The 27,205-nt window shown below is 41.7% G+C and overlaps 1 protein-coding gene across 1 annotated transcript in view; it reads right to left on the bottom strand.

The window, feature by feature from the left end:
* Nucleotides 1-3,106: 3,106 nt before the first annotated feature.
* LTK (leukocyte receptor tyrosine kinase) overlaps nt 3,107-27,205 on the bottom strand; it is a 50,508-nt gene continuing 26,409 nt past the window's right edge. The window contains exons 11-29 of the mRNA XM_053980688.1: nt 25,821-25,922; nt 24,082-24,259; nt 23,413-23,563; nt 21,132-21,263; nt 20,438-20,594; nt 19,385-19,567; nt 18,762-18,860; nt 18,106-18,258; nt 17,260-17,370; nt 16,445-16,631; nt 15,648-15,738; nt 14,332-14,396; nt 12,235-12,364; nt 10,917-11,014; nt 8,522-8,614; nt 7,804-7,905; nt 5,720-5,854; nt 5,285-5,375; nt 3,107-4,416 (exon numbers count right to left, since the gene is read on the bottom strand). Of these exons, the coding sequence (XP_053836663.1) occupies nt 3,643-4,416; nt 5,285-5,375; nt 5,720-5,854; nt 7,804-7,905; nt 8,522-8,614; nt 10,917-11,014; nt 12,235-12,364; nt 14,332-14,396; nt 15,648-15,738; nt 16,445-16,631; nt 17,260-17,370; nt 18,106-18,258; nt 18,762-18,860; nt 19,385-19,567; nt 20,438-20,594; nt 21,132-21,263; nt 23,413-23,563; nt 24,082-24,259; nt 25,821-25,922 (3,032 nt within the window). The 3' untranslated portion in view covers nt 3,107-3,642. The remainder of the gene's footprint in view (nt 4,417-5,284; nt 5,376-5,719; nt 5,855-7,803; nt 7,906-8,521; nt 8,615-10,916; nt 11,015-12,234; nt 12,365-14,331; nt 14,397-15,647; nt 15,739-16,444; nt 16,632-17,259; nt 17,371-18,105; nt 18,259-18,761; nt 18,861-19,384; nt 19,568-20,437; nt 20,595-21,131; nt 21,264-23,412; nt 23,564-24,081; nt 24,260-25,820; nt 25,923-27,205) is intronic.

Raw genomic sequence — 27,205 nt, 5'->3', positions numbered from 1 at the left:
CAGGTCAAAGATTCACGGCAATATGCTAACAGAAGATCATTCCATTTGGGAGAGCTAAGAGCATTGAGGTTGCTAATGCAGATTACCTTAAAATTCCTAGCTCTTTCTTTTAGTGCACATTTGGTACCTGCATCTCCATGTCTTGTCTTTTTAGAAGAGACTTCATCTGGCTCAGTGCAGCCCTGAGCTAAATGCTGTTATAAACCATCAGAGTCTGCCTTGGAAATAAATAATCAATATATGCTTACTCTAATCTCACAGTGGCTGTTCAACACCCCACTCTTGATCGCTCTTAGGGATAAGATCCTGGTCAGGATAGAAGTCTGTTTAGTCTCAGTGCAGCTTTGTCTATGTGCTTCCTGTAAATGAGTACCTTGATGCAGCTTTTCAATAAAAACAGGTATTTGTCTAATGTGCTGGATGTGCACTTTATTTCTAAAGTGGAGGCATAGCTGTAGCCAAGACTGCCCATGGCACTGGTAATAGACCTGTACTCTCCTCTCACTTCACTTTTCAATAGCTTCCCTGGTTTTATCACTACTGGCCTTTCTAGATTTGTGAGTTATGTTGAGGCAAGTGCTTCATGGGGAAAGCAGTGCTAGCTCAAGCTGGGTAACTATCTGGACAGTAGAGATCATGCCTGCTTCTCACTGCAGTCTTGGGGTATTTTATAGTAATTTAAAAAATGAAGAACTTGTCTGTTCTCTGCTCTTGACTGCTACTTGTCTTGACTTGTCTGCTCTTGTCTGCTACTTCATTAAAAGTCTCTGGGAAGAGAAGGTAGCATAGTTAACTTCCCATGCCTTCTGAACAAGCCAATATTTCATTCCTCTTGCCACCAGTTTCCAGCCCCTGCTAATGGCTAAGGAGAATTGAAAGCAGAGTCATAATGGGCCTGCAAAAGCATGGCCATGACTACCAGTGCTCTGCTCAGGACAGGCAAGGGCTGAAGAGTGAGCTGGCATCACGTCCACTGCAGATGAACCACTCTGCTGTGGCCTTATCAAACTCAGGGAGGAAGGGGCCAAGTTGCTGGCATGAAGTCACAGCTGCTGGAAAGTTTGAGAGGTCATCTTCTGGGGGAAAAAAACCTACTAATGTATGAACCATAAAAGTAATACAATCTGAAAGGTAAGGACAAACTGATGAAATTCCAATTAGTTAAAAGTAAATGCATTTATTTTTGACTAGCATAATCCAGAGGTGGCCAGTATGAAATATGACCAAAAATGTTAGCCTTTGCAAGAGGAAAGAATGAGAAAATTTCCTACTAAATGGGCTCTTCTGCCTCATCTAACTGGGCTGTAGCAACTCCTGGATATAAGACAGGACAGGCAATGAGCTAAATGTGAGAGAAGCAGAGAGCTAAAGCAAAGGTGAAATGGGAAGAAGGGCATCAGGCAAAGTCATTCATCTCCCTTGGTCACTAAACCCATCAGTCCGCACACTTCTACTGAAATTTGGCCCACACAGAGGGACCCCTCTCTTCTGACCATCTGTCATTTTACAGCACCATAGATTTAGAATTATTTCCACACCATATGGGTCATTGCTGAAAGGTGACCATCATCACCCTTTATGTCTGGAAATCATAGAAGGATTGGTGTGAAAAGGGACCTCCAAAGATGATCTAGTCAAACCTCCCTGCTCAAGTAGGTTTACCTACAGTGGGTTGCACAGGATCATGTCTGGGTGGGTTTTGAGTGTCTCTGGAGCAGGAGACAACACGGCCTCTGTGGGCTACCTGTTTCAGTGCCCTGTCACCCTCAAAGTAAACAAGTTTTTTTTCTCACAGGTAGAATGTCCTATGTTTCATTTTGTGCCTGTTGTCCCTTGTCCTGTTGCTGGGTACCACTGAAATGAGTCTGCTCCCATCCTCTTGACACCTGCTCTCAAGATATTTGTATGCTCTGAATTGACATTGTATAAAATTGTCCATTCTAAAGTCAAAGGCCTAAAACTATACAAAGTGTGGAACAAATATAGAAAGACCAATAAAGTACAAACCTGTGCTGAAGATGCCTTTCACCGAGGATGGATTCAGACTCTTCACACTGTGATTTTCTTTACCACAGCTCAGTAGTGTCCACCCTGACTGCTGTAAAGGACGGGAAGTCTGTGTGGTCAAAGCAAGCCCTCGCCTGCTAGCCCACACCTTCAGACTGTACATGCAGCTGATAATTAAGCATAAAGCATATACCAGAGAACCTCTTGCCTCAAAAGGAACTGGAGAAGTCTGCAACTGGCATCTCACTACACAACTTGATTACACACAAAGACAGCATGTAATTTGCCACTGTAGGTCACACTGTAGGTGGAACATTCCGGAGTGGTACAAGAACAGAATGCTTCCAACACTGTTCAGACTTAACCCAGACTATTTGCCTTTTCAGTCTCCTTATTTTGCAGCTTTAATCTGTAAGCATGAATTTAAATCCTAAACAACTGAAGAAAGCTTTAGAAATGAGCTGTCTTGGAAACAAATTACTACCTTTATAAGCAAGTCTGCACTTGCAAGGCAAGGAACAATTACTACCTGTTCAGCTGCATGAAGCCAAGTCATGGCTTTAGCTTTCTCAAATGGTTGAGCTATTCTACTTTCCTGTAAAAAGAACACCCTAAGTGGGGTTTGCATTAGATTTCCCTTCACTATTCCTCTCCTTTGCATTACTTCCTACCTCAGAATATTAAAACCAAGAACTCCAGCATACCAAATGCTAGATAGTTACCCAAGAACCTCAGCTAAGTTCTTACCAACACAGCACAGAGAATTAAAGCTGAATATCAAAGAACTTGCAAAAATGAAGTTCATTTTAAGTAAAATCCATTTAAAGACAAAGGCAGTCAATTTCTCATCACACAGCTCACCCTTCCTTGAAAAAACACCTGCCTCTTTAATGCCAGGAGCTGTAAGGAAAGCAACACCATGAGGCAAGCAGCACATTTCCTTAACTACTCAAAGGAGTATTATCAGCTCTACCAGCTACTGCTTTTTTAATGGTAAATGTTTTCCTCTTCATTGCTTGTTTACAAAGCACATGCTCAGAGGAGCCTGTTTGTTTTTTTTTTTTCATTCTTCCTACTGCTTCCAATTTGAGCAATAGCTTCCACAACGTCTACTAATAAAACAGATGCAAATGTGGCTGCTATTTTTTTTTTTACTTCCCTTATAGTGCATAAGTAATTCACCAGGACTGTAAAAAGCTCTCAGGAATGTAGCAGCCTTTGCAAGTTGGTTGCTGCTGGTACAGCACACATTTTTGGATTCTTGGTTCAGAAAGAAGCCCAACCTGTGTTGGTCATTATTTCTATCCAAATACTGCAGCTGGATGGTAGGTCCGTTTATTTTCACCTGAGCAGATTGAAAAGGAGTTCTTCCCTTAGGAACTGTATTCTGAATCAGACAAACAATGCCGTTGTTCTCCACTTCTGAACTGGTTCAGTGGAACACATTTGAGGGACAGAGATAGAAATGCAAGGGTCTTTAACAATCTGGGGTCTAGCAGGTAGACAGAGGAAGCAGAACATTGCTGATGTTGAAACTTCACCCATCTGATGGAACTAAAGTGGACGAAGTTAGTGAAACAGGAAGCAGTCCTTCCAGACACACACATTCCCTGATCTTTGGAAGAACCATTTCTACTATACTGGAGTAACACTCAGGTCATCTGACAAAGACAGGCCAGAGTCTCTCTCTCTTGATGATTTCTCTTTTTTACAAAAAGGCTTTTCATCTCTGTGCAGACTGGAGCTCCTTAGCACAGCTGCTGTGACCTCTGCCAAGGCTGATGGCTGGTGCTCAGCACTATAGCACAGGTCATCATAAGCATAATTTACATTGCCACAGGGGAATGTCTGGAGTTTCACCAGTTCAATCCCACTGATATCCAGCTGAGGGCAGTTACTTTGACTTGGAGATGCTGGAGATGCCCGAGAGCTAGGAGAACTGCAATTCCCATCAAAGCCTGAATCTTCCCGCTCTGGATTTGCTTTGAGCTTGGAGCTGGGGCTGAAGTGACCGATATTCTCTAGCACCCATGATCCATATGTTGGGTTCCAAAGATTTTTTGTTTTGTTTTTAAGTCTGTGGGCGGATGGGTTGCTGAGCTCCAGCTTCTGGTTTGAGGTCTGCTGGAACCATAACCCACTGTTGAAATCACTGAGGCATGGCAGGCTGGGCCCTCGGGCAGTCCGGTTGCTCAGGTTCTCCACCAGTAGCTCTTGTGGACATTGTACAAGCTTGTGCTCAGCGTGGTGGGATTCTAGTGTCTTAGGTGTTGTCTGAGGGGTGAGAGAAGGGCTTACCAGCAGTGGCACTACCCCACTGGAAATGTTTGGGCGCATGACCATACTCCCTTCATCCTCTGGTGCAGGGCTACACTCCATGGGCAGCTCAGTGTTGATCACATCAGGGTCCTGAAAAAGAGAGACAAGAATCTGTTACACCTTCAGGGTGACTGTCACAGGTTTGGGCAATACTCCTGCATATCACACAAGGTGCTGTGTTCCATGTGGACATCACATGCTGTTGAGACTTAAATGCTTCCTTTGAGAAGAGACTGTGCTTCACTGAAATCAGTGACTAAGCTGGGAGTCTGTAGAATAAAATTTCTCTTTGAGAGGTTGGATCCAGACTTGTAGCTGTTAAATGTGACTGGATGGAGAACTCACTGTGCCATTTCATTCCCCCTCTCCATTCCATAACTGTGTGAGCCACACTCAGCTGTGGCTTTTGAGCAACATTAGGCAAGGTCAGAATATGGACCTTGAGAGAGATCTAAATACCTTTCCATCACAAAATGAAGGACATTTTGCAGTTGAACAAGCTGAGAGCTAAAAGCATCCATTTGCACAGTGTATGCTCGTTATGGCTGGGCGGAAGATGGGAGAGTGAGGATGGACGCTGGAAAAGAGCCAACAGCACCACCACACTAGTAACTGTGTAACTAGTTCTGATTTGTCATTACCTCTGACCAAGGCAGCACTTCTGCCAACTTACCTTTCTGGTGACTACTGTACGTAAGTAGATGACACACCTGCTTCTATGCAATTTAAAGCTAGACAAGTGTATACTTCTATATTTGCAACACAAAATAAAGAGACACTAATGGTGGATATTTGTTTCCCTCTCTTTTAAGTACTCCTTGCACTCTCTCTGTGGTAAGAGTAATTATATCAGTCTGCCAGGACCCTTCACTTGCTTTAGGCACTAAAGCTAATGTCTTTGGATAGTTGATAATCCATTCAATGGATTATCATCCACCTGGATGCCAAAGACCAGTACCTGGGTGCAATACTTGATCCTTTCCAGGATGGTAGAGAAATTTGGCCGATACTCTGGACTGTGCTGCCAGCATTGTGTCATGATCCGGTACCTTAAAGTTAAAAAAAAAAAAAAAAATCAAGATTATTTTGTAGAAAGTGTTTCAGTATGAAGTGATCCGGGGTCCAAGGGACCACACTTGGTACATGGCTCAAAGGAGGAGTGCGAAAGTGGATCTATCATTTCTATATCCCCGGATCCTGACTGACTGGGGAGCTGCTATTTAAAGCAAATCCTGTAGTGCTCTAAGCTGTATGCAAGAGGCAGTAGCTCAAAACATATTTAACAATACCCACCTAACACAGAGGGCAATCACCATTCCCTGAGTAGAAGTGTCTTTGTCCACATCTTTGACACGTGCTACACCTTGGCCTGTGAGAGTAAGGAAATACTTACACTGGCCCCGGACAGTTTTTTGGTGGATCCATTCTTCCGCCACTGGTGACAAATTCCAGCACTTCCTGATTGGTTTTGCAAGGGTAGGGCATGTAGCCTAGAGAGAAAATCTCCCAAAGCAGCACTCCAAAGGACCTGTGTCAGAAACCAGCCAACAATACCAATCAGGTTTCATTTGTGCTCCACAAACCTAGCTTGTAGCTGTGTACGCAACACCACAGCAATGACCTTTCAAAGCTGCAGTCCAATGACTGTAATATGCAATTAGTGTGATTAAGAATCAATGTTTACATAAGAAGACACCCCGATCAATCAAAACTTTTGCTCAAGCCCTAAAACAAGTTTTGCAGATGTTTCAAAATATTTAGTACCTCTGAAGGTGTTCTTTCTGCTGCATTCGTTATTAGTAGAGCAGGAAATGCTGAAGCACCCTTGGCTGTGTATGGTCTAACTAAAAAGAACTGTTAGATCTTGCCTTAGCTGGGAAAACTCGAGGTGTTTGTTTTGAGGAATACATTTGGTGCTGGTAATTTGGCTGCAGGTTGAGCTCTGGGTGGCAGAAACCCAAGGCAAGAGGCTGTGACCTGGCACTGACCCTCTGCAAAACAAGGGATGAAGACCTGTGGCATTGCTAGGTGACCGGACACTCAGAGACACAGCAGAAGCCAATGACTCCAGACTTTGGCACAGTTAGACTGTGAGGGTATATAAGCCCAGGGCTTCCTTTGTTTGGGGCCCCTCCTCAGAGGAAGGAGCTCAAGTTGTTATTTTGTTATTGCATCTTGATTAAATTTTTAAGTATCCCGACCTCTGAGGTCCTGCTATGGGAAACCTGGGGCCAAGCTGGTAAGGAAACCTAGTCTGACTGTGAGTGTGGGGGGTGTAGCTGTGAAGGGGCCTCTACCCAGCTCAAGTGGTGCAAGTGTGACTTCTGGAGTGGCTCTTAGATGGTCACACAGGGGCCTTCAAATGTTTCCTTAATATTTGAATCAGTGCTTCAGAACAAGATGTTAAAGTATAAAATCAAGGAAGAGACATCCAGTGAAACTGAAAGGCAGCAGCATTTCTGATATGGTTGTGCTTTTTTTACATCTGCAGGTCAGACAGTCAGTGCCACTAGGAATTATGTATGTCTTAGAAACAAGGAAGTGAAGAAAACTCTGCCAGGACGTCAGCAGGGTCAGAATTTTCAGTCATTTTTTGCTACAAAGTTCAAAGTAATTTCCAGCATATGCACGTTACTTATAATAGCCTATCACAGGAACTGTGGCACTTTCTTTAAAATATTTAGTGCTGGCTGCTCACAGTTAGGCGCTGATAAGCAATTCTTGTCTTCCGGCATCGCTAGCAACTTCAGGAAACTGGGTCAGTGTGGCATTTGAGGGAATGCCTCAGTACAGCATATTGAAGGATCTGCTGTACAGAGAAAGAAGCGTTCTTAAGCAACTGGAAAGCTTCCATACCCCAGCACCTGTGCATGAATGTGCTACTGTTGAGGGGGTGCTTATTTTAAAGAAAGCTCAAGTTGCATGAGAAATCAGTATATAAATATTGTTTCCTCAGCAACCAGCAAGGACTTCTGATTAAATCTGCTGTCATTTTATATGCAACAAAAAAAAAAATATACAAAAGAGTAATCCTGGGTCGTATAGAGAGAGTAATTTACAAGGGATATAAGCAGCCTCTGTCACTGATGGAAACTGGAAGTTTCTGAAGGCTGAGGAAGTATTTGATGATATTTGTCTGGATTTTAAACTGAGACTTGCTGAGAATCTAATCTGCTTTTGCCTTTTACTTCTTGATTGGCTTTTTGTGATACTCTACATTTATGAATTGCAAATTTTTATTACCTCTATTTACATTCGACATTTAAACTCTTATTCTGGATTCTTTAGCCATACTTCTACTGAATGCAGTGGGAAGACTTCTCATATTTTCCTGGGAAATTCTGACTTTTTTAAGGTTACTGCTGAGCACACTTTTTTTTTTTTTTTTTTTTTTTTTTTTTTTTTTTTTTATTTTGAGCAGTACAGTTCTTGATGCTTTTCAGTGAGGAGCAGAATTAATTAAAAGACATTTATTACCAGGTATCAGTCTTGGAGGTGAAAATGCCCTCTAGAAAAGCTTCTGGTGGCATCCACTTGACAGGAAGCATGGCTCTTCCACCCTTGCGGTAGTAACTTGCTCTGGGAAAGATGAAACACACAGAGACTGTCACACAGCCTGAAAGGGCTTCGATACAGATCGAAGAAAATCTTATCACCACAGTAACAGCAGCTGGGAATTGCAAGTACCAGTAGGGGGCCAAGTGAGAAAAAGGAAAAGTTATCAACACAAACAGTGCATTGAAGCAGGATTTTATATCCTCCTTGCAACTGAGATGGAAACCAAGGATGTTCTTGTGCACAGCTAAAGACATCAAACTTGCCAATGCTTTGCACAGGGTGTTGATGCAGCAAGTCTTCTTCTCCACATCATGAAGTGATAATTATGGTTGCTGGGGGGTTTTAACTTTAATTTCAATTTAAGATTATTTATTATTAAATAGCTAATAAATTTGCTTATGCTTGGTTTAGTGTCCACAAATGTTTGTAGTTTCCTGGGACCACAGTGGAAGCGGATTGGTTCATAAGCATAGATCTGTCAATTTACAGTCTGTTAGCACAAGCTGGTTAACTACTCATCAAATTCAGACCCCTAATTGATTAATCCACTGCTTCACATATCATGAAACAGTTCAAACCTGTCAAACCTATACAGATTACTGAGTTACTAACAGAACTGAAACTGCCCTTCACTTACCTGTAAATATCCCTGGCCATTCCAAAGTCACCAATTTTGGCTATTCGTCCTGCTCCAGTACAGGTCAAAAGGCAATTCCTTGCAGCTATATCTCTTAAAAAAAAAAAAAAAATTAAAATTAGTTCTAATTCTAAACTCTTACGTAGTTAAAGGAATAAAGAAAAAGTATTAGACCCAGTCCTGCAAATCTTACTTGAATAATCTTAAAATAAGAAAGAATTCCAGTTACATTATCACTTTTGTTAACCACAAATCTTAAAGTGTATTTGAATTATATCTTCTACCCAGCATCTTCCAAGCTTTCCCCATTCACACTTCCTTTCACAAAGGCAGAAAACAGCATCTGTATCAGAAGAGGAACAGACCCAACCTCTTTTGCTTCAACCACATTACGACAGATTTCTTTCTTGCTCTATTTTTTTTTTTTTAAAGAGTGACATCTCAGTAGTGTCCTCATCATTACAGATGTGATGCTGTTGGAAAGTCTTAGAAAACTGCTTGAAAAGTTACGTAGAACCAGCTTTGATAATCTGTTGCTTTGTTACTTCTGGATATCTCCCATGGAATCAGTCAAAGCTCCATATGGAAGCAGCTGTTAGCTAGGTGCAAGTTTAGCTTGTGAGAAATGGAGGTGATGCCTTCATGGCCAAGGCTAAAATATTTCTGTTCATTTTAAATATGCATTCTGAAAAGAAAGTCACTAGAATCATAGCACTGTGGGGGTCCTGTTGACTGCCAAGACAAATAAGCTCCTTGAAAAACTTATGTGTTTCTTTCCATTGCTAACCTTGAAAAGTCTCTGAGAATTTGGAAATCAACTTTCTCTTCTATTATCACTTGTGACTCCTAGATGACAATTCCTGCCCTGTAGAAGCCTCTCTACAACCCCACTACACTACCTTTTACCCCTAGGATTCCTGTTATCTGCAATGAAAGCCTTCTTCATTTCCCAACCCACTCTAAACAATTCTGACGTCACTAACAAATACTAATACAAAACCTGAGGGAAATTCCTTGTGTTCAGATTTATTGAATTGTTGGCTAAGACAAAATGAATCCATTCCCATGTTGCTTGTATTAGAGATCTAACAGTGCAAAGATTGACCCAGAGGTTTTTTTTTTAAGTCACATGCTGCTGTTACTACTACAGTAAGGATTCTAAAATATAATGCTGTAGTGATTAACTCAGAAGTTTCCAATTAGAATACTGATCCTCTCATGTAGTTATTAAGAGATCCAAGAGCCACAACCTGTTGCACGTTCTTACTGCTCTTTTTTAATGACAGAAATCTCTAATGCTTTTCCACTGGAACTTCCTTATTGTTGCAATATAAACAGTAGAAATCTGTTTCAGATGTTCTAATCATAAAGCCATATAACATATTCCCATATCTCAACTTCCTGGCTCTTTGCTCCAACGGCTGCTTGCCATTGTTTCCCTGTATTTCTCCAGCCCCTGTGCACAGTTTCCCATCTCTGTGCTGTGCAGCCCCAAACGCTGGTACACGTGCTGCACATGTGGCTGAGTCAATTGCCTGCCTGCACATCTCCAGGCTGCAGCTTGGTTTGGTTAGAGCCTGTGTGACCCTCTGGTGTGCAAGGGCTCTCCTTTCCTTTACACACAAGCACTGAACACAGCATGCACTTCACAGTAAGGAATCCAGCTGCCCACTATGCCTAGGAACATTATGAGCTGAAACAGTTCTAAATCAAAAATGAAGGATTTCAATACCAAACCAAAATTTTTTAAAAGGGTAACTACAACCTTTATCCCTTCTATAATAATTTGGTCTTATTTGAAGCATGCAATATCAACATTTCTTGCCCAACAAATGAACAAAAATTAATTTGAAGAAACAAATATGGGCTTCCTAAGACCATGTAAGCAGTTCAGACACTGAGCTGGGAAGGAAGCCTGAGATGTGTTTTTATCTCCTGTCATACTTGCTCTACCCTTCTCTAGTCTTTGGCTCAAATATTATGGATTATCCTGTGCTGGTGGGATAGGGAAAGCATTTAAATCAAGATAGGGAGATGAAAAAGGAAATAAATACCTTATTGTCTTATCAGCCAACACAGAGTGACACTACCATCTAGTGGACTATAGGGCTAATCTCAACTGTCTTAACATTGCAGGCACCCAAAAATTAGTACTTAAGCCCTGTCACTTGGAACAGAACATTGCTCTCCCTCCAGGATTGCAAAGAACAGTGTGGAACCTAACTCCTAAAAAGCCCCAGGGAAATCCACTTGGTCATCTAAGCACAAGCCTGCATTGGTAGAGGAAATAATCTGTCTCCTCTGTGGAGATTAGTCCTGTCTAATCCTCTGCAAATAGAAAGTGTATGAGCCTCATGCACCCTGAGACACATCAGAAGAGACTCTTTCTCCTCACCTGTGGATGAAATGATTCTCTTCCAGATATTTACAGCCGCAGGCAATATCCCTAGCTATATTCAGCAGGTCCTGCATTGTTAGTGTGGATGGTTGATTCTGGAAAAGGACATTAAATGGTAAGGGAAGGATAGTGAAGTAGAATAATATAATTCAGGCAGGGTATAGTCGGAGAAGGACAGAAGAAGGGAAAGGGAGAGACATACATACAGGATGGGGGAAGGGTTAAATGAGTCAGGAGCAAAGAGGAACATAAAGTAGATCAAAGCAAAGAATTAGAAAATTACTAAACTCTTGTTTAATCCCAAAAACTTTCACCTCTCTTGAGCACCATACATGAGTGCAATCTGGCAAGAGATTTATGGCCTGGTGTGAATAGCCTGTTAAAGGGGGTGGGAGAGAACTATTTCCTACTGTGTTATGTGAAGTCAAAAGACAAGCAGGTTTAAAAGGTGAGATAGAAGAGAATAAAAAAGCACCCACTTTTAAAGAGTGAGTCAATAAATTATCAACAGATATTAGTGCATGAACAAGGGAGAGAGAGAGAGAGAGAGAGTAAAAATGCAGAAGTGCACATTTACACCAACATCAGCATTCATCAGCTTATCTGTCCTGGTAGAAGAGCAGTGATTACCCTCAGGAGCAGTATGCAAAAAAGGGATGCTTTACTACAGACTCCAGGACTAGCACTAACCCTTCACCATCTGCACTTCCCTAAGAACAATAAAGAAAACTTTTTCCAGAAGCCCTGTTTATTTTCACCCCCTTTACATAGTTCTCCATATGGAAATTTTTGTCAGTTTTTCTCTAGGAACTCCTTTATTGCTTTCAGGAAGGGTGAACAGAACTTACCACACTGCTAATAAAAGTCTGAGATATATCAAATAAATTAGGCTCAGCTCTTCAACTGGTATAAATTTGTACTTCTCCATATGGTGCCAATGCACACCTGCTGAGGACTTAGTGCAATGAATTCTGATTATAATTTTAGCTCCTCATGTGCCATCACAGTACACGGAAAACAAAGCAGGTATTGAAAAAAGAAAGGCCAATTATTTATAGTCTAATTGACAGAGAAGTCTAGAATGGTAGGACAGGATTTTACCTCATCAGTTACTGGAGTTTCTTGCCCTGCTTTGATTTTGTCTCACTGACACCTCCTTGCATCAAGCAAACAGACACAGGTATGCAGAAGTCTGTGGGAGCTGGGACACACCAAGCCAAGTCTAGCTTGGCTTCAGTGCCTTTATCCAGTTGATAACAACATAAAAGCAGTCATCCTAAAATCAACCACAAGCCTTGCAAGGAAGTTCTCTCACCATCCTGGGTCGGTTCTGCCGAAGGAAGCTCTTCATGTCTCCTCCAGCCATGAGCTCCAGCAGAATGAAGCGAGGCAGTGTCTGTAGGCTGACACCGATGCACTGCACGATATTTTGGTGATTGAACTTACTGAAAGCCAAGGTCACAGCACATGGAAGAGAAACACAGCATTAGTACCTGGCCAACATCCATCCATTCTCATTGTGCCTTGAGATTTGACAATCTGGATTGAAGCAAATCCTGATGCAGTTACCAGAAAATATTCAGCCATATCAAAAAGCCTCTCTGGTTATGAGAGTCTCAAGAACAGGGCTATGCCCATAAAAACCCTTCAACAGAAGGTATGAAAAGCTGAAAGCAAAGCAGTCTTCTGTCTGTGAAGACAGAATTTAATGGGCACACTGACTGAAAGATGAGAGTGACATGGGAAGGATAAGAAAGTTAAGCATGACAATTTCATTGGCATTTGTGATACAAAGTCCTGGCTGGTAGGAATTTTAATTCAGCATTGGTTATTTTAGACATAGTGCTGTCTAGTTTGGGGGACTCAGTTCAGTGTTTAGTCTGCCAGAGGGACTCAGCTAATACCTACTGCAGCAGCTGCTTATGTGATTCTGCTTTTTATAAAAGGAAGCTGAAGTTGTCACGAAGCACAGTAAGACTCAGTCATTAGACAGCAGCATCCAGATAATGATTACCTGGATAATAAAGGAACTAAAAATAGAAAGGAAGTTGGGGAAGAGAAAGAGTCGTGCTACTAAGTGAATCAAGGCACTCCTTAATTGATTAAAATTGCTCTTTAAAAAAACATACATCAGTGTTACCTCCTGTTCAGCTATCAAATTTCTTGAGACTGTAGGGAGTGGCACTATGTCATGAGATTCATGCTTTAATAGCAGAGAATCAGCATCTAAGTACGAGCTGGGCCAGACAATGAGAAGAAGAATTTCACATTGCACAAATTCAAAATACATAAATTCCCAATACTTACAATTAACCTTGACTATGCTACTATTTTAAAGTCATCCTTGATCTTACTATTGCTTTCAGATTATGAATTTCTGTTAACGAAGTAAATTCTAAGCTGGAATACCTAAAGTACAGGTGGTAATAGGAGTGGCTGTCTGTTATCTTTTCTGAGAAGATTTCATAGATTTTATAATTAATTGTCAGAGGGTCATGCACATAGGACCTTATAAAGGTTCTGCCAAGCTTGCAAAGACATCAAATCAAATGCAGAACATGTTTGTACAAAAATGTTGTACCTTCTTACTCATTTGAACAGGATTAGCAGAACCAATCAACCAAAGTTTTTGTTAAATTGTAATGATTTTTGGGTGGGATAGAGTTAATTTTCCTCACAGTAGCTCATATGGTGCTATATTTTATATTTGTGATCAAAACAGTGCTGATAACAGTTGGATATTTTAGCTACTGCTGAGCAGTGCTTACACAGCATTAAGGTTTTTCACACACACACACACCTCCCCCGCAGCGAGAAGGCGGTGAGGACAAGAGGTTGCGAGAGGACACAGCCCGGACAGCTGGCTCCAACTGACCAAAGGGACATCCCATACTGTATGGTGTCATGCTCAGCCATAAAAGCTGGGGAAAGGAGGAGGAGGAGGGGAAAGGGTCAATCAGAGTTTGGCATTTGTCTTCCTAAGTAGCTGCTGTGCATGATGATCCCTGCTTTCCTGGGATGGCTGAATACCTGCCTGCTCACAGGAAGTAGGGAATGAATTCTTCAACGCTGCTTGGCTTGCTCACACAGATTTTGCTTTACCTATTAAACTGTTTTTATCACAACCACTTGAGAGCCTTCTTGTCCTTCTGATTCTCTTCTCCATCCCTCTGCTGTATGCAGCCAAGTTGCCTACTGGTGTTAAAGCACCAGAGACAGCAAAAAAAGAACCTCAGGTGTCATGTTTGAGATAAACAAGTAGTACCTTATATGCTACTAAAATGCCATTTGGTGAAAAATAAGACTGAACTTATTTTCTGAACACCGGCAAGGGAATAAAGGATTCTGCGATTACCTGCATTACTCTTTTTTCCCCTGCCCACTATTAGTAAAAAAGCCCCTTAAACTATACCTGATAATCAATGCTTCCATCAGGAAATCCATCTCATCCTGCTCAGAGCAGACTTCTGGCAGGGTCTGTTCAGAGGTAAAGGCAGTGAGGGCCATCCCACCAAAGAATTGAGAATATTTGCGTGACAACCAGAGAAAAAAGGAAAAAAAAAAAAAGAAAATAAAAAAATGAGCACGTAACATGTAAATCACCTCAGGAACCTAAGAACAGGGGCTCATCCTTTCAGTGCCCAGTTTATTGCACTGCATGTGACCCATTTGCTAGTTAAAGTCAGGATAGGAAACAGGATCTACTTGAAGGTTTTTTCTTGTGTGAATTGAACTCTATGCACAATTCTGGAACAAAAATATCTTCAGGTACACTTCAAGAAAAATATTAGATGGGGACTTATAGACCTAGAAAGGTTTTTAAGATTACAGTTGTTATTTACTCTCCCCTTTCTTTGTGTCCACACTGCAGCACAGGCTTGCATGTCATACGACACACACAGCCACTTGATTTAAATACTTGTGTCACATGCCCCTGTAGCTTTCTTTCCTGCCAGCAGATTTGGACAACATTTTCTGCTGATACAGAAGAACTGGATTACCACAAATGAATGACATGCTGATCTCCTTCTGTTTGCCACTGTGCTCTGATGCTTCTTCCAGTCTGGATAGTGAAACTGAGTTGGACAGTTCCAACCGCTTATTAGTGTCCTGGGTTTTCACCCACATTTTTTCAGCGGCACAATGTTCATGACATGAAAGACCGGATGAATAACAGTAGAATTTTTTCTAATTAATTAAGGCTATGTTCTTGAGCTGAACTCATAGAAGTAGATTTGGTTCTCTGAGTCACAAGCTTATAAAATAACAGAAGCAGATTATGAGCATCCTTAACTTCAGGGCTGAGTAATTGACAAATCCTGATGCAACAGCAGTCATTTCAGAGAAAACCAGCCTATTGTCTCTTGCCACCAATGATAGAGATATTAGTGTGAAATTGCAATATATATTCACAACAGCATCCTTAACACTGTGTAATATCAAAAGACTACCTGAAAATTCACATACAGTAGAAAAGCACTACTCTCAGTACAAAGGGAGGTAACTGAGGATCAACACAGATTTTTAAATAGATCATGTGGAAAAACTTGTGAGAAAGCACTCAAATCAAGGCTGATAATGCCTGAATGCAGCAACGTGTCCAAACCTGCATCACACATAATATGCCATTATACATGTGATACACATGTATTTCCAGCTGGAACAGGGATAAGATAACATGGCTCTTATGGGTAATTATTGCTGTAGAAGAAATTTGTGGGTACTGACCTTGATAGCCACTTGTAGAGGGTTGGGGTCCCCTGCAATGCCTACCACAGTTCCCTCATAAACCTCACCAAATGCACCATGTCCTAGTGCCCTGCAAGAAAAGAAGAGGGGGAACAGATGTTATATGCCCTTATATCCAGAGCTGGCCGAGCTCTTCTTTTCATACAGTCCAATACAAATCAAAAACAGAGTTTTGATTTCAACTCAAAACTTCTGAAAACAGCTTATCAGTATTTTCTGTCATTATCACTAAAAAGGGAGATTGGATTCTTGATGGTTCTGAACCAAAAATAGGCCTGCTCAATCCTAGGGTCCTATCACCAAGTATGGAAAAAGAAAGACAAGAAAAATAGAGAACAATGGAATAAGATGGCTGCAGACTGATGTCTTCAGGAGACTGTATAAGATATAAGAATGATCAAATTGTTCCTTCTAAAGTTTATATAACTTTGATCAATATAATCTGGATGATGAAGAGCAACTTAGCATGTATCTCTTTGTGACAGGAAATTTCCTTGTGACAGGAAATGCTGAAATAGACATACTGCTATAGATTTTGAAGGGAGCTACTGCCAGGAGGCAAGTGCAATAAAAACACAATCACAGTAGATGTGAAATACCTACATGTGGGAACATGGAACAGGAGACTCATGATCTTACACTTCTGCTTGAGAACTTTATGGAATCAAATTATCTTAGAGAACATAACAAGTATCATATCAAGTATTTGTTGTATTTTGGCTGACTTGGACTGGGTGCTTTGCAGTTAGCCAGAGAGGTGGGCCTTGTTTTCTCACCGAAGCAGAGAGATGTTCTTCCGTGGGATCTCCTTCAGCTCACTCAGAGTGGCAGCCTTCCCTGCAAAGCAGTAGTTGGGGTTGTAATCGGTCATGATGACAGATGTGCGGATTTTGCTCAGTTTATATTCTGGGCTCTGCAGTCGTGCTCTGGATCCTTCCAGCTGCTGCTTCTTCAGGTGATAAACTGCAGGTGGAGAGACGAATAAAAATGCACAAACTAGATCTACAATTGGGCAGAAAAGATTATGCTGGCCATACAGAACAGAATGACACCAATCCCATAATTATAAATGGTCCAGAAACATCTCTGGCTTACCGTATCACGCTCTTCTTCACAGGCTCCAGTGATTTAGTACTGGATATTGAAACAGTCTCATTCCTGCAGGCACCTAATCATCTAGGTTTCCTATGTTGCTTTGTGCATTGGCTGAGGAAGAGTGTTCCACAAGACAGTCCCAAAAAGCAAACCATCTCCCTGAATGAATTATATATTTAATTACAGATTGTGATTTCATCTGGTATTGCAGTGGCTGCTACAGAAACACCTGCTAAGAAGGCTTCCCTAGCTCTTTTGTTCTGTGGCAAATACCAGGGAAGAGCAGTCCTTGCCCTTTGGGACTATGCTTGTGCCTAACTGTGGGTGGTGATGTTGCCTATCACTTCTTTTTCCCTGTTCCTCCAATCCACTTGGGAGACTGCAACACTTTGGCTCCAAGTATTGAAAGCAGTGGCACAATCCAGGTGGTCTCCTTTTGTCTAATTTAGCTGGAAAAAGTCAGGTCAAAGGGTGATAAGAAGTAAGTGTATCTTACTGATGGACAGGCTGCCACAGGTGAGGATCATTCCAAGCACCACAATCACAGACACCACAGCTAAGAGGAGGGGGAGAGGCAGCTGTCCCTCTGGTATAGGACCCGGGGGCACTGGAAGAATAAAAACAGAGCTCATTAATCAGAAAACAACAAGAGCTATGGTAAAGCATCCCTCTGATTGCTGCTTATATTCCAGAAAACAGTACGGAGATCATGGTCAGAGCATCTTATAAAAATTACAGCAAATCCCTCTATAGCCCTGAAGGTTGAAAAAGTACCTAAATAATTTTAAAATCATTGTGAAGATAGAACAAACTGATAAAACACAGATTTCTTATCCATTCTTCAGTTTTCTATAAATGGGTAACATCACTACTCATAAGTTGAAAATGTCTACAGTCTTGATGTTTTGGAGCTCCAAGAGACTGTGGAAGGAAGTAACTGTGAGTACAAGGCATCAGCTGACAGGCACAGTGGGAAACTGCTGTGGAAGGAAGCAATTTGTGGCTTAAATAACTCAGCAGTAGGTGGTACGTTATCCTGGAGAGGTATTTATGCTTAAATATCTGATACACTGAGCCCATTCAGGAAATTCACGCCATGTCTCTTTACAGATCTTTTACCTCCGGCCTAATCCAAATGTGAATGTTGGAGATAGTGGCAGAGATGCAGCTCAGCTTGTAAGCAAAGGTCAGCAGGAATTTTCAGTCCTATGTTTGACTGACAACACCTTGTCCACTGAATCCACTAGCTGTAACTCGGGAATTGAACATCAAAAAAGCCAGAAGGAGATACAATATAAAGAACAGAGATGCTATCCAATGAGGCTAAAGCTTCTTAACTTACCAGTGCAGGTGACATTGTCATTGGCCAGCACAGCCCCCATCTCACACTGGCACACTGGCAGGTTGGTGTCAGGGTCCCGCTTGCAGTTGTCTGAGTGGCAGTGGCTGCAGTTAAGATAGATCTGAACCTCCACCTCACCATGACTCTCCATGGCTGAACAAGAAATCAGACACAACAGTTGGGCTTAGTTCAGTTTTTCCTATCTTGTTCCAGTAAGGTAAAAAAGCCAACAGAACAAAACCCAGCAGGTACCTACAACTTCTCTCCTTCTCTGCAGGAGAGCAGATAGTCCAACACAGTGTGGACATGTCAGAAGCCTGATGGGGATCAGTAGGGAAGAAGACATTTGGTTCCTTAAACAAACAGAGAGGCCTTGAAGTGAATTGACCTGGAAAAGTCGGGGACTGAGGATGGGCAGTTGAACCTGATGACTGGTGTCTCTCCTGGTTTAGAGATTCAGAGAAAAAAGGTGCCAGAGCACTATGGAAATACTTAAAGAAATGACCACAGCTAAAGATCTGACCTGCAGCATGAATTAAGCTTTAATGAAATGAATAGAAAACAAAGACAGGAGAAGACGAAGGAGGAAAGAGGAAATAGAGAGGAAGAAGGAAAAAGGAGGAAGTAAAGAAATGAGAGTAAGAACCATATTGTACCTGCCAGGGGATGCAAGAAGATCTCTCCTATGGGGTTTACAAAAGAGATGCCATCCTGACCACCAGCTGTGATATCATCACTATCAGAGGCATGTCCCCCTGGGGAGAGAAGAGTATGGCTAGCTGATCAGTGCTGCATGCTGCAAAAAATATGATGTCTCTGACAGGTTGCATTCATTCTCATCACCACCTGGGGTGACACTGCAAACTTCCAGTGATATTGGATAGTATAATGTCAAACCCTCACTTGACCCAGCCAGTACCAAGGTTAGTGAAGTGACTTTATCTAATGCAGGTTTCTCAGTTCAGCAAGGTAAAAATGTATTTGTTTCAAACAGAAAAAAGAAATGGAACATTTCCCATGCATAACTTGGGAATGGGTGAAGGTGTGATTCATCACACTTTCCAAATATTAAATCACATAGGAACACTTTTGTAACCTTGATTTCCCCGTTATAGAGAGATGGTGGAGAGCAGGGTGGGTCTCATACTGTTCAGCTTGAAGTATCTGTGCCTCACTCCTGCAGTCGTGCACCTCTGCACTAAGAGCACTCTCCCTGACCTGCAGGTTCTCTGAAGGGCACCAAATTAGTCACCATGACTATTGTCCTCAGCAGGCTTACCTCTGTACCCTCCGCCTCCTCCCCCAGAAGTACAAGCTCCTCCTCCTCCACCAAAACCACCAGAGGTGGTCCACTGGAGCTTGGCTAGAGCTTGGGGACAAGCTTGACCTCCTTCTCCACCTTCCAGAAGGGACTTCCCAGACTGAGGAAGCAGACTCTCATCTTGCCAGCCACCACCTCCACCTTCAGTCAGAGAGTGAGAAAAGAAAACAAGAACAGGTGAGAGAAGCACAAGCAGAGATGCTTTGTAGAGAGGCAGAGTTGAGTCCTTATTAATTTCTTAAGTGCCTAGTTCAAGGTAAACCTTTCTTTAAGTTTAAAAGAATATACAGACAAGCTCCTTGCTGCCATGGGCAATAACAAACAGGAAATCCAATGCCCACCATAATGTGTAGCATAAACCAAAACCTCAGCACCAATTTCTTGTGGTGTTAAGAAAATGAGGAGCCTATCACTCCCTTTCAGGATAACTGGTTAGGGCAGTCAGCCATGTAATATGCTGAGTTCCTCAGGGAAATAAAAATAAATTGGATTTCTACATCTCACTTTAGTGGCCTCTCTGTAAGCCTACTATAGCAGGAGATGGACAACCACCAGATTTTTTTTATCTCTTAGGAATGGATTCTTGGCACGGCCATCACAAGATTATAAATAAGCTTCCATTTCTGGTATAATTCCCATAATAGAATTGTTGTTGTTGAGGTTTAAGGGGAGTAAGGAGAAAATGTCTTCTCTTCAAGACCACTGTTACAGTGTGAAGGAGCAGGCTCCATCCCCCAAACATCATTTTCCCTGGTTCAGCTCATAGAAGAGAGGAGTCATCCTATGGAATTGCCACTGCTGGAGCACTCATCACCTGTCCTGTGCATTCTTTTTTTATCTGGTGACACAACATATAAGAAGATATCCCTTACAGACTGCCAGCATATTTCTAAAAACTACTGCCAAGAAAAATTCCAAAAGACTGAAAAAGAAGCCCTTGACTTCATGCCTACAGGACAATGAGTGTATTCAGCCACCTGACTCAGATCTTGTGTGCTTTGAGTGTCTCACCTGCTGCCCCAGTCCTCCCACTGACTCCAGGTACTGCAGTGTTGTTCTCAAATTGCTCCAGGGGTACATCATCCAGGGAATTGTCCTGAGCCTTCAGGTAGGCTTTTCCTCCTCCTCCTGCTGCGATGAGCAAAGGTTCGAAAATTCCATCCTTCTGCTGGAAAACCCCCCATCAAACATCAGAAAAACTTCACATCCCTTGGATATGCCAACTCACACAAACTTATCAAAGATGATGAAAGCATCCCAAAGAAGAATGGCCTAAGGCCAGGGCAATGCTACTGCTTGTCTCATAGAATCATTACAAAAATATTTCACATCATGTTCCTGAGTACAAAAGTAGCTGTTTAACTGAACATCAAGGTTTTGTGATTCATTTTTTAAGGACTGCTGCCAGTATTAAAGTGAGATCCTGGTGTAATTCCCACATCTGAGCTGTTAAGGACTGAGGAACCAGTTCAGCTAGCCTAATGATGGTGATAAATACGAATAAGGATATAAAAAGAGATAAACAACTAAAAAGACAAAAACCAAAGGGAGACAGAAAGAGGAGAGGGAGAAAGAGGCAGAAGAGGAAGATTAATTTTTTATAATCTTTTTTAAAAGAACTGTTTATCATATGCAATGACTGACAGTGAGAGCTAATTGCTCTGCTGGACATTGCTCAGGCAGGATGCAAAGAGGAAATACTTACTCTGAAGATGTAGGTTGCTCCTCCTCCACCCCCACCTCCTCCAGCCCATTCCTTCAGGTCCCTTTTTTTTTTGTAATCTTCTTCAATGAGAGATGACTCCCCTAAGCAGATCTTCTGGGTTTCTGGATTGCCCTGAAAGGAGACAAGAAATGGAGTCAGACATCAGCAAAGTCCAACTCTTGAGACTTGTCTGTGTATTTCAGTATAATAATGTGATAATGCTTGTCATGCATAATAGACATCTATAAATCAGTATGTAGATTATCTTTGTAGAAAGTGACCTTTTCTACTAGGACTGGCAGCTGAGGGATAGATCTGTCTGTAACTTCTGATTTGCAAACTCACATTACACATGCAAATGAAAATAGAGATGCATACAGGAAAAAATGTAATAACTCATTGTTAATTTCATATAATTAATATTTTGCACATTTAGAACTTCTTATAACCAAAAACATTTAAGTATTTTGGATTATGGATTAATTCTGAAAACTTTCTTACTGACTCCAGTAAGGATTTGCTGTTTATTTCTCAAGGAGATAAATGCATAAAGGAAAGGTGACCCACACAAAATTGAGAATAGTCTATTGATACATCTTAGAAGAGTAATTTGGAGACCCAGTTTCCTATTCCTACACCAGTCTTACTGCCTGTGTCCTCTCATTCATGCAGAATCACAGAATGGGGAAGGCTGGAAGTGGCCACTGGAGGTCATCTAGTCAGTCCAACCTCCCTACTCAAACAGACTTCTCTGGGGCACGTAACTTAGGATTGTGTCCAGATTGTTTTTGACTATCTCCAGAGAAGGAGACTCTACAATCCCTCTGGGAAACCTGTTCCAGTTCTCAGTCACCTTCATAGAAAAGAAGTTCTTCATCACATTCAGGTGGAACATGTTCCATTTTCTGCCCATTGCATCTCATCCCAAGACTGAGACTGAGATTGATTGAAAATTGACAGAGGGAGAGCTCTTTCTCAATTCTGTTAGTGATGGTGCATGGCCTTTCTTAGTTGGTGGAGCAATTTGCCTGGTTAATTTAAACATGAGAATAAAAGATGGCAAGACAGATGAAGACCAAGGAAAAACAACTGGGGTAAATCTGAGGAGAGATAATCAAGGTTTGGAGCTGCAGAACTTCTCCAGAGAAAGAAAAACAAACATTAGTCACCCAATATACAGATTCATCATGAATTTCCAGGCCAAAGAAAGTTGGGCTTTGGAAGTGGGAAAAATTAACTACAACTTTTTCCAGTAGCACCTGCCAAAGGGAGATAATGCTGGGTTGTAATTTGCAATTTGCAGAACAAATGATGAAATGCAAGGGATTAATGGACAACTTTTCAGATTATGACCTAAGACTAGAGAGTGCACTGAAAAGGGACCTGCAGAGACACAAATGTATCTTTTATTTAAATAGATGCAATTTTTGTACTATATAAAGTGAAGAAAGGGTGGGTTTAGAGTCAATTGTCTGGGTAAGACATCATCTCCTGTGGGAAAGTAAACAGTAACTTCAAATGCCTACAGGCATAGTTTATGCATCCCCAAACACACCAGTCTGTGAGGGAAAAACAGCTTTGTTCCTGAGCAGAGGTTAACAGCATCTCTGGATCAAGGCAGTATCAAAAACTGATGCTGAAAAGAGGTAGTTTTTGAGCTTAAGTGACAAAAGGACTTTCAGATAATTTGGTATAGCATTTAGAGGATACACACATAAGCATTCATATCACCAATTTACATTTCTCTTGAGTTTTTTTTGTCATCACAGAAACCTAATCCAGGGGCCACTGAAGTTAGTGGGAAGATTCTCGCTGGTTTTGGTAGTCTTTGGATTCAGACTTTAGTCTAAGCCTAGAGAGTATGTAACACTGTGCAGCCACAAAACTGCTGGATGCTCCCATAAATAATAGTAAATTTTCTGAAAATCCTGGCAGACAGCAAAAACTCTGGACTGTGGAAAAACAAGAGAGGGAGCACATCACTTGCTTATGAGCTTCCTGCTTAAAATAAGCACAAGAGAGCTGATGAAGAACTTATTTCAAACACCAGGAGCTTAAAGCTAAGTTTCTGTGGGCTTCATATTTGTTTGTGCATTTTGGGATTGTTTTTCTTTTCAGTGTTCTTTATATCTGTTTTGAGATTTTTTTCTAACTTCTTTTATTGGGTCTTTCCTGTCTCCTGTCTGGATTCTGGGATTTCTAACTTTTATCACCAAATCCCAAGCCACCCACTGAATAGTATCTGCAAGGTCCCTGCCCACGTGTGCTTTGTGGCCCTCACCCCAGGGCAGGCATCCTCCCCCTGCTGCCCCACTAAGATGTACAGCAGCTCATCTTTCTCCAGGTGGAAGGTGGCTGAGATGAAGACCCCATGGGACCTCTTATTGTGGTTTTTGGCTCCCTTCCCCCCGGCTGCTCCATAGGCAGAAATCCTGCAAGACAAAGTAAATAAATGAAGAAACAGCTCTCACACTTCTCATCCCCAAAGAAAATCCATCTGCAAGGTCTCCCAGTCTTCACTTCCAAACAGACATTTCTCCAGAGCAGGCTCCCCTGCTGTAACAGCTCGTGACTATTCCTTGTCTGACACCCATGTAGGTAGGTAGCACAAGACCAACCCTTACCCGAGTACTGGAAACAGAAACTGCAGGAACAAATAGCATGAGCTGGTATAGCCCACTCCAGAAGTCTAAGGCTACAGGACTGAGATGATGGCAGCACTCCTTGACTGCATGCCCACTCTCACTCCTCTTCTGATCTCTTCTACATCTCTGCTCACCCTTCCATGCTTCACAGTAGCTCAGATATGTATCCTAATAGCTACTGCTCCTATTTCTTCACTGTCCCCTGTACCCACTCAGTACAAGTGGTCCCACAGTTGTTCTTGTTGAATCTCCACAAACAAAAAGCAGTTAGAGGTGGCTGCCCCCCAGCACACACTGATCCTCACCTGTATCTGTTTGTGGCTGGCACTCTCCAGACTTGCACTCCCCGGAGCCTGCCCTCCTTCTCCACAGTCACTGACACATTGCTGTTCTTGTAGGCACTGTCACACTGAGCTTGGGTTGGCCCATGGGGACCACTGGCACCACATGTTGAGAACCACCACAGAACAACAGTTGTGTCCCCTGTGACCAAAACAGCAAGAGTTGAGTCAGATGTCAGCTTCCCTGCATTTCTCAGTACTTATACCCACTTTCTTCTAGTCGTAGCACAACTACTGCTTTGTTATGGTCACTGTTTGCTTTTCTCCTTTCTCCCCTTATTTCTTGCACACTATTTGATAAATCATGGGCTGAAATTAAACTTTATCAGTTGGGTGTGGGAGGGGCAAGGAAAAGGGAAGAGGGACTGAACTTCTAAGGGGTTTATCCAAGTGTCTCACAGATATGATCAAATTCCTCTTCTCAGTGCCAGTCTGAAGCAAGATGATGTTCAACTTTCCAAATGAGAACTAAACCATGTACACAGAGACAAAGGTTGAAAACATCTGTCATTACAGCTAGTGACCATTTATGAAACCCAGTGAAAGTTTGAAGGGACTTGTCTCAGGCTTGCACAAGAAGCCTGTGGCAGCAGAAAGTGCCTCTTGCTACCATCTGTAGGGACCCTTCTTCCCCAAGCAATTTCTTTCCTGGTTCTTATTCAGCATTATTTTTTTGTTTCTACAACAGTTCAGCATATAAGTATGCTTTCTATTTCACAACCATTTCTAAGACCCAAACAAATCCATCTTCTCCACTGAATTAGGTAAGACCTAAGAATAAAACTTTTCAGTAATGTATCAAAAAATTGTGTGATGCAGTTTGTAGACAAAAACCAGGGTTGAAAGTAGAACTGTTTAAGAGCTGAATGATTAAAATAGAGGTAAAAATTACAGACTTTTAAAAGAAAAATTTCAATCTTGTTTAAAGGAAAAAGCAAGCAAACTACCCCCGACAGACATCATCCTGTGAACATGCAGATGAATCAATGCAGTATGAGTTTCAGCTGCATTACAGCATTCCCCATAGCTAATGGGAACAGACAGCAGTACAGATTGTCACATTCCAGGTGTCACAGCCTTCAGGAGTTGGGACAGTCACGCATTGGTATTTGTTGGCCACAAAACAGCCTCAAGAAAACCTCTCCTCCTCACCTTCTCCTTTAGACAGCTCTTCTCACCCACACGATTCTTATCTGTCCTCCAGAGTGGCAATCTCTACCACTACCAGCAAATTAGTCCCCAGTGTTCCCTTGTTCTCCTACTTTTTCATCCAATTTTTCCCTTCAGTGGATTTCCTCATCCTTACTTACTTCTCCCTGGATTTTCATCTTTACACCACTATTCTACACTCATTTTATTCAGCTTCAGTGCTCAGCACTCTTTCTATTCCTAACTTTCTGTACCAGTCTATACCTTTTGTTCCCTAAGCTGCCTTTCCATGCACTCCGAATCTGAGTCATGCAGCTTCTGTTTTCACTTGAAGAGATTCTGCTTTTCTTTAAAGAGGATCTGCCATCTCAGGGCTGGTGAGCTGGGCTCCAGCAAACTGCTTGCCAAACCTGGAGAGACTACCTGACATAGTCTCCACACCTTTGGATTATCTACAGCTGCTTCACTCCTGTAGGCACGCAGATCACACAGGAGACAGAAAGGGAGCCATCTTTTATAGCCAAGAGCCAGGTTTTCAGTACTGAATCATGTACCTGGGAGGGAGGGCTCTTCCAGGGGGTTCAGAAGATGTTCATCCAGGATATTAATTTCACGTGGGTAGTGGCGTTTCCCACCAAAATGATTCAGTTGTCTTCCTGTAATAGTTTGTAGAATAGAGGAAAGAGGTGGGAGGATGGTAGAAAAGAGTGATGGAAAATTTAAAGAGCACATGAATTAATTAAATACAACCGTATGGTTAAGATAAGTAAATATTACCTTGGGTAGAAAAGGTGTATTGAACAATCATAATTTTGTATTACTCTTTTGAGCCCATGTCTTAGGTAAGCTACTTGTATCTGTGCTGAAGGCAGTGGGTCTTCACAGGAACACAGACTCTCTATGTTATCCCATGCAGGATAAGCTCCTTGGTCTGCAATTTCCTCTAGCTGTGATTACAGGAGATTTTAGGGAAAATGTAGTGTGGGAGAACAGATACCAGGTATTGATGTTCTGCTGGTCAAACAGGCAGGTGACAATTCTGGACAGTCAAATGACTGGAGGTGTAAAGGAGAATGGTGACAAAAATCATTGTCTTTGGTTCTGAGTAATGTCATGGCAAGTAACCCAGCTTAACAGATCACTTCCACCTCAGCAACCAACTTTTAGCACCTGAGAGCTCTCTTAGAGAATAAATAACTAAATAAAATTACATGCCTCACTAACATACACAGTTAAGTAACAGAAACATACCCTTGACACAAGCTTTGGAAAAATCTTGACACAGATTTGTTGGACAAACTTTTTGAAAATCACAGAGCAAAACCATACATTTCTGACCGCTGAGATAGGCCTTTGAAAACCAGACCTTTCTCAGAGAGGAGGAATTTCAAATCAATTGCTGATCCAAATCGTCTGAATTCATTGAGAACACTACAATACCAATGCTGCCTTACCACAGGAAAAAGTAATAATGAACCCTTGCCTCATAATATGCAAGCATCCTGTTTCAACAGTTAAGTTACCCATTTTTATGCAGATTTTTGATTGGAAAATCTCTAAGAAAAAGGACAGGCTTCTTTCCATTTTGTGAGCCCTCAATTAATTTAATACTGAACATTTTTCATCAGTGGAAAAACATTACAAATATTTCAATTTGTTCCAGTTGTGAGAATCTAACAGCTGTCTGATGCTCTACTGAAAAGAGACTCACTCAGTTCCAGATGGACAATTATCTCCGCCACAAAGCCACTTCTCTAAATAGCAATAATTAACACCCTTGTTAGCTGTGTCAGAAAGGCCAAATAACTAACTGAAGCATGGAGACCTTGCTGAGCTTTTACTCCTGAGAATATTCCCTCCAGGTCTGACTGAAAGCACATTGATGCACACAAATAAAAGAAAGCTTTGTACTGACACACTCTGCTCCTACTGAGATGGA

The sequence above is a fragment of the Vidua macroura genome, chromosome 6 (assembly GCF_024509145.1).
Source record: "Vidua macroura isolate BioBank_ID:100142 chromosome 6, ASM2450914v1, whole genome shotgun sequence".
Lineage (NCBI taxonomy): Eukaryota > Metazoa > Chordata > Aves > Passeriformes > Viduidae > Vidua > Vidua macroura.
Note: the sequence above shows the minus strand (reverse complement) of the source record. Positions and strands in the feature narration are given on the sequence as shown.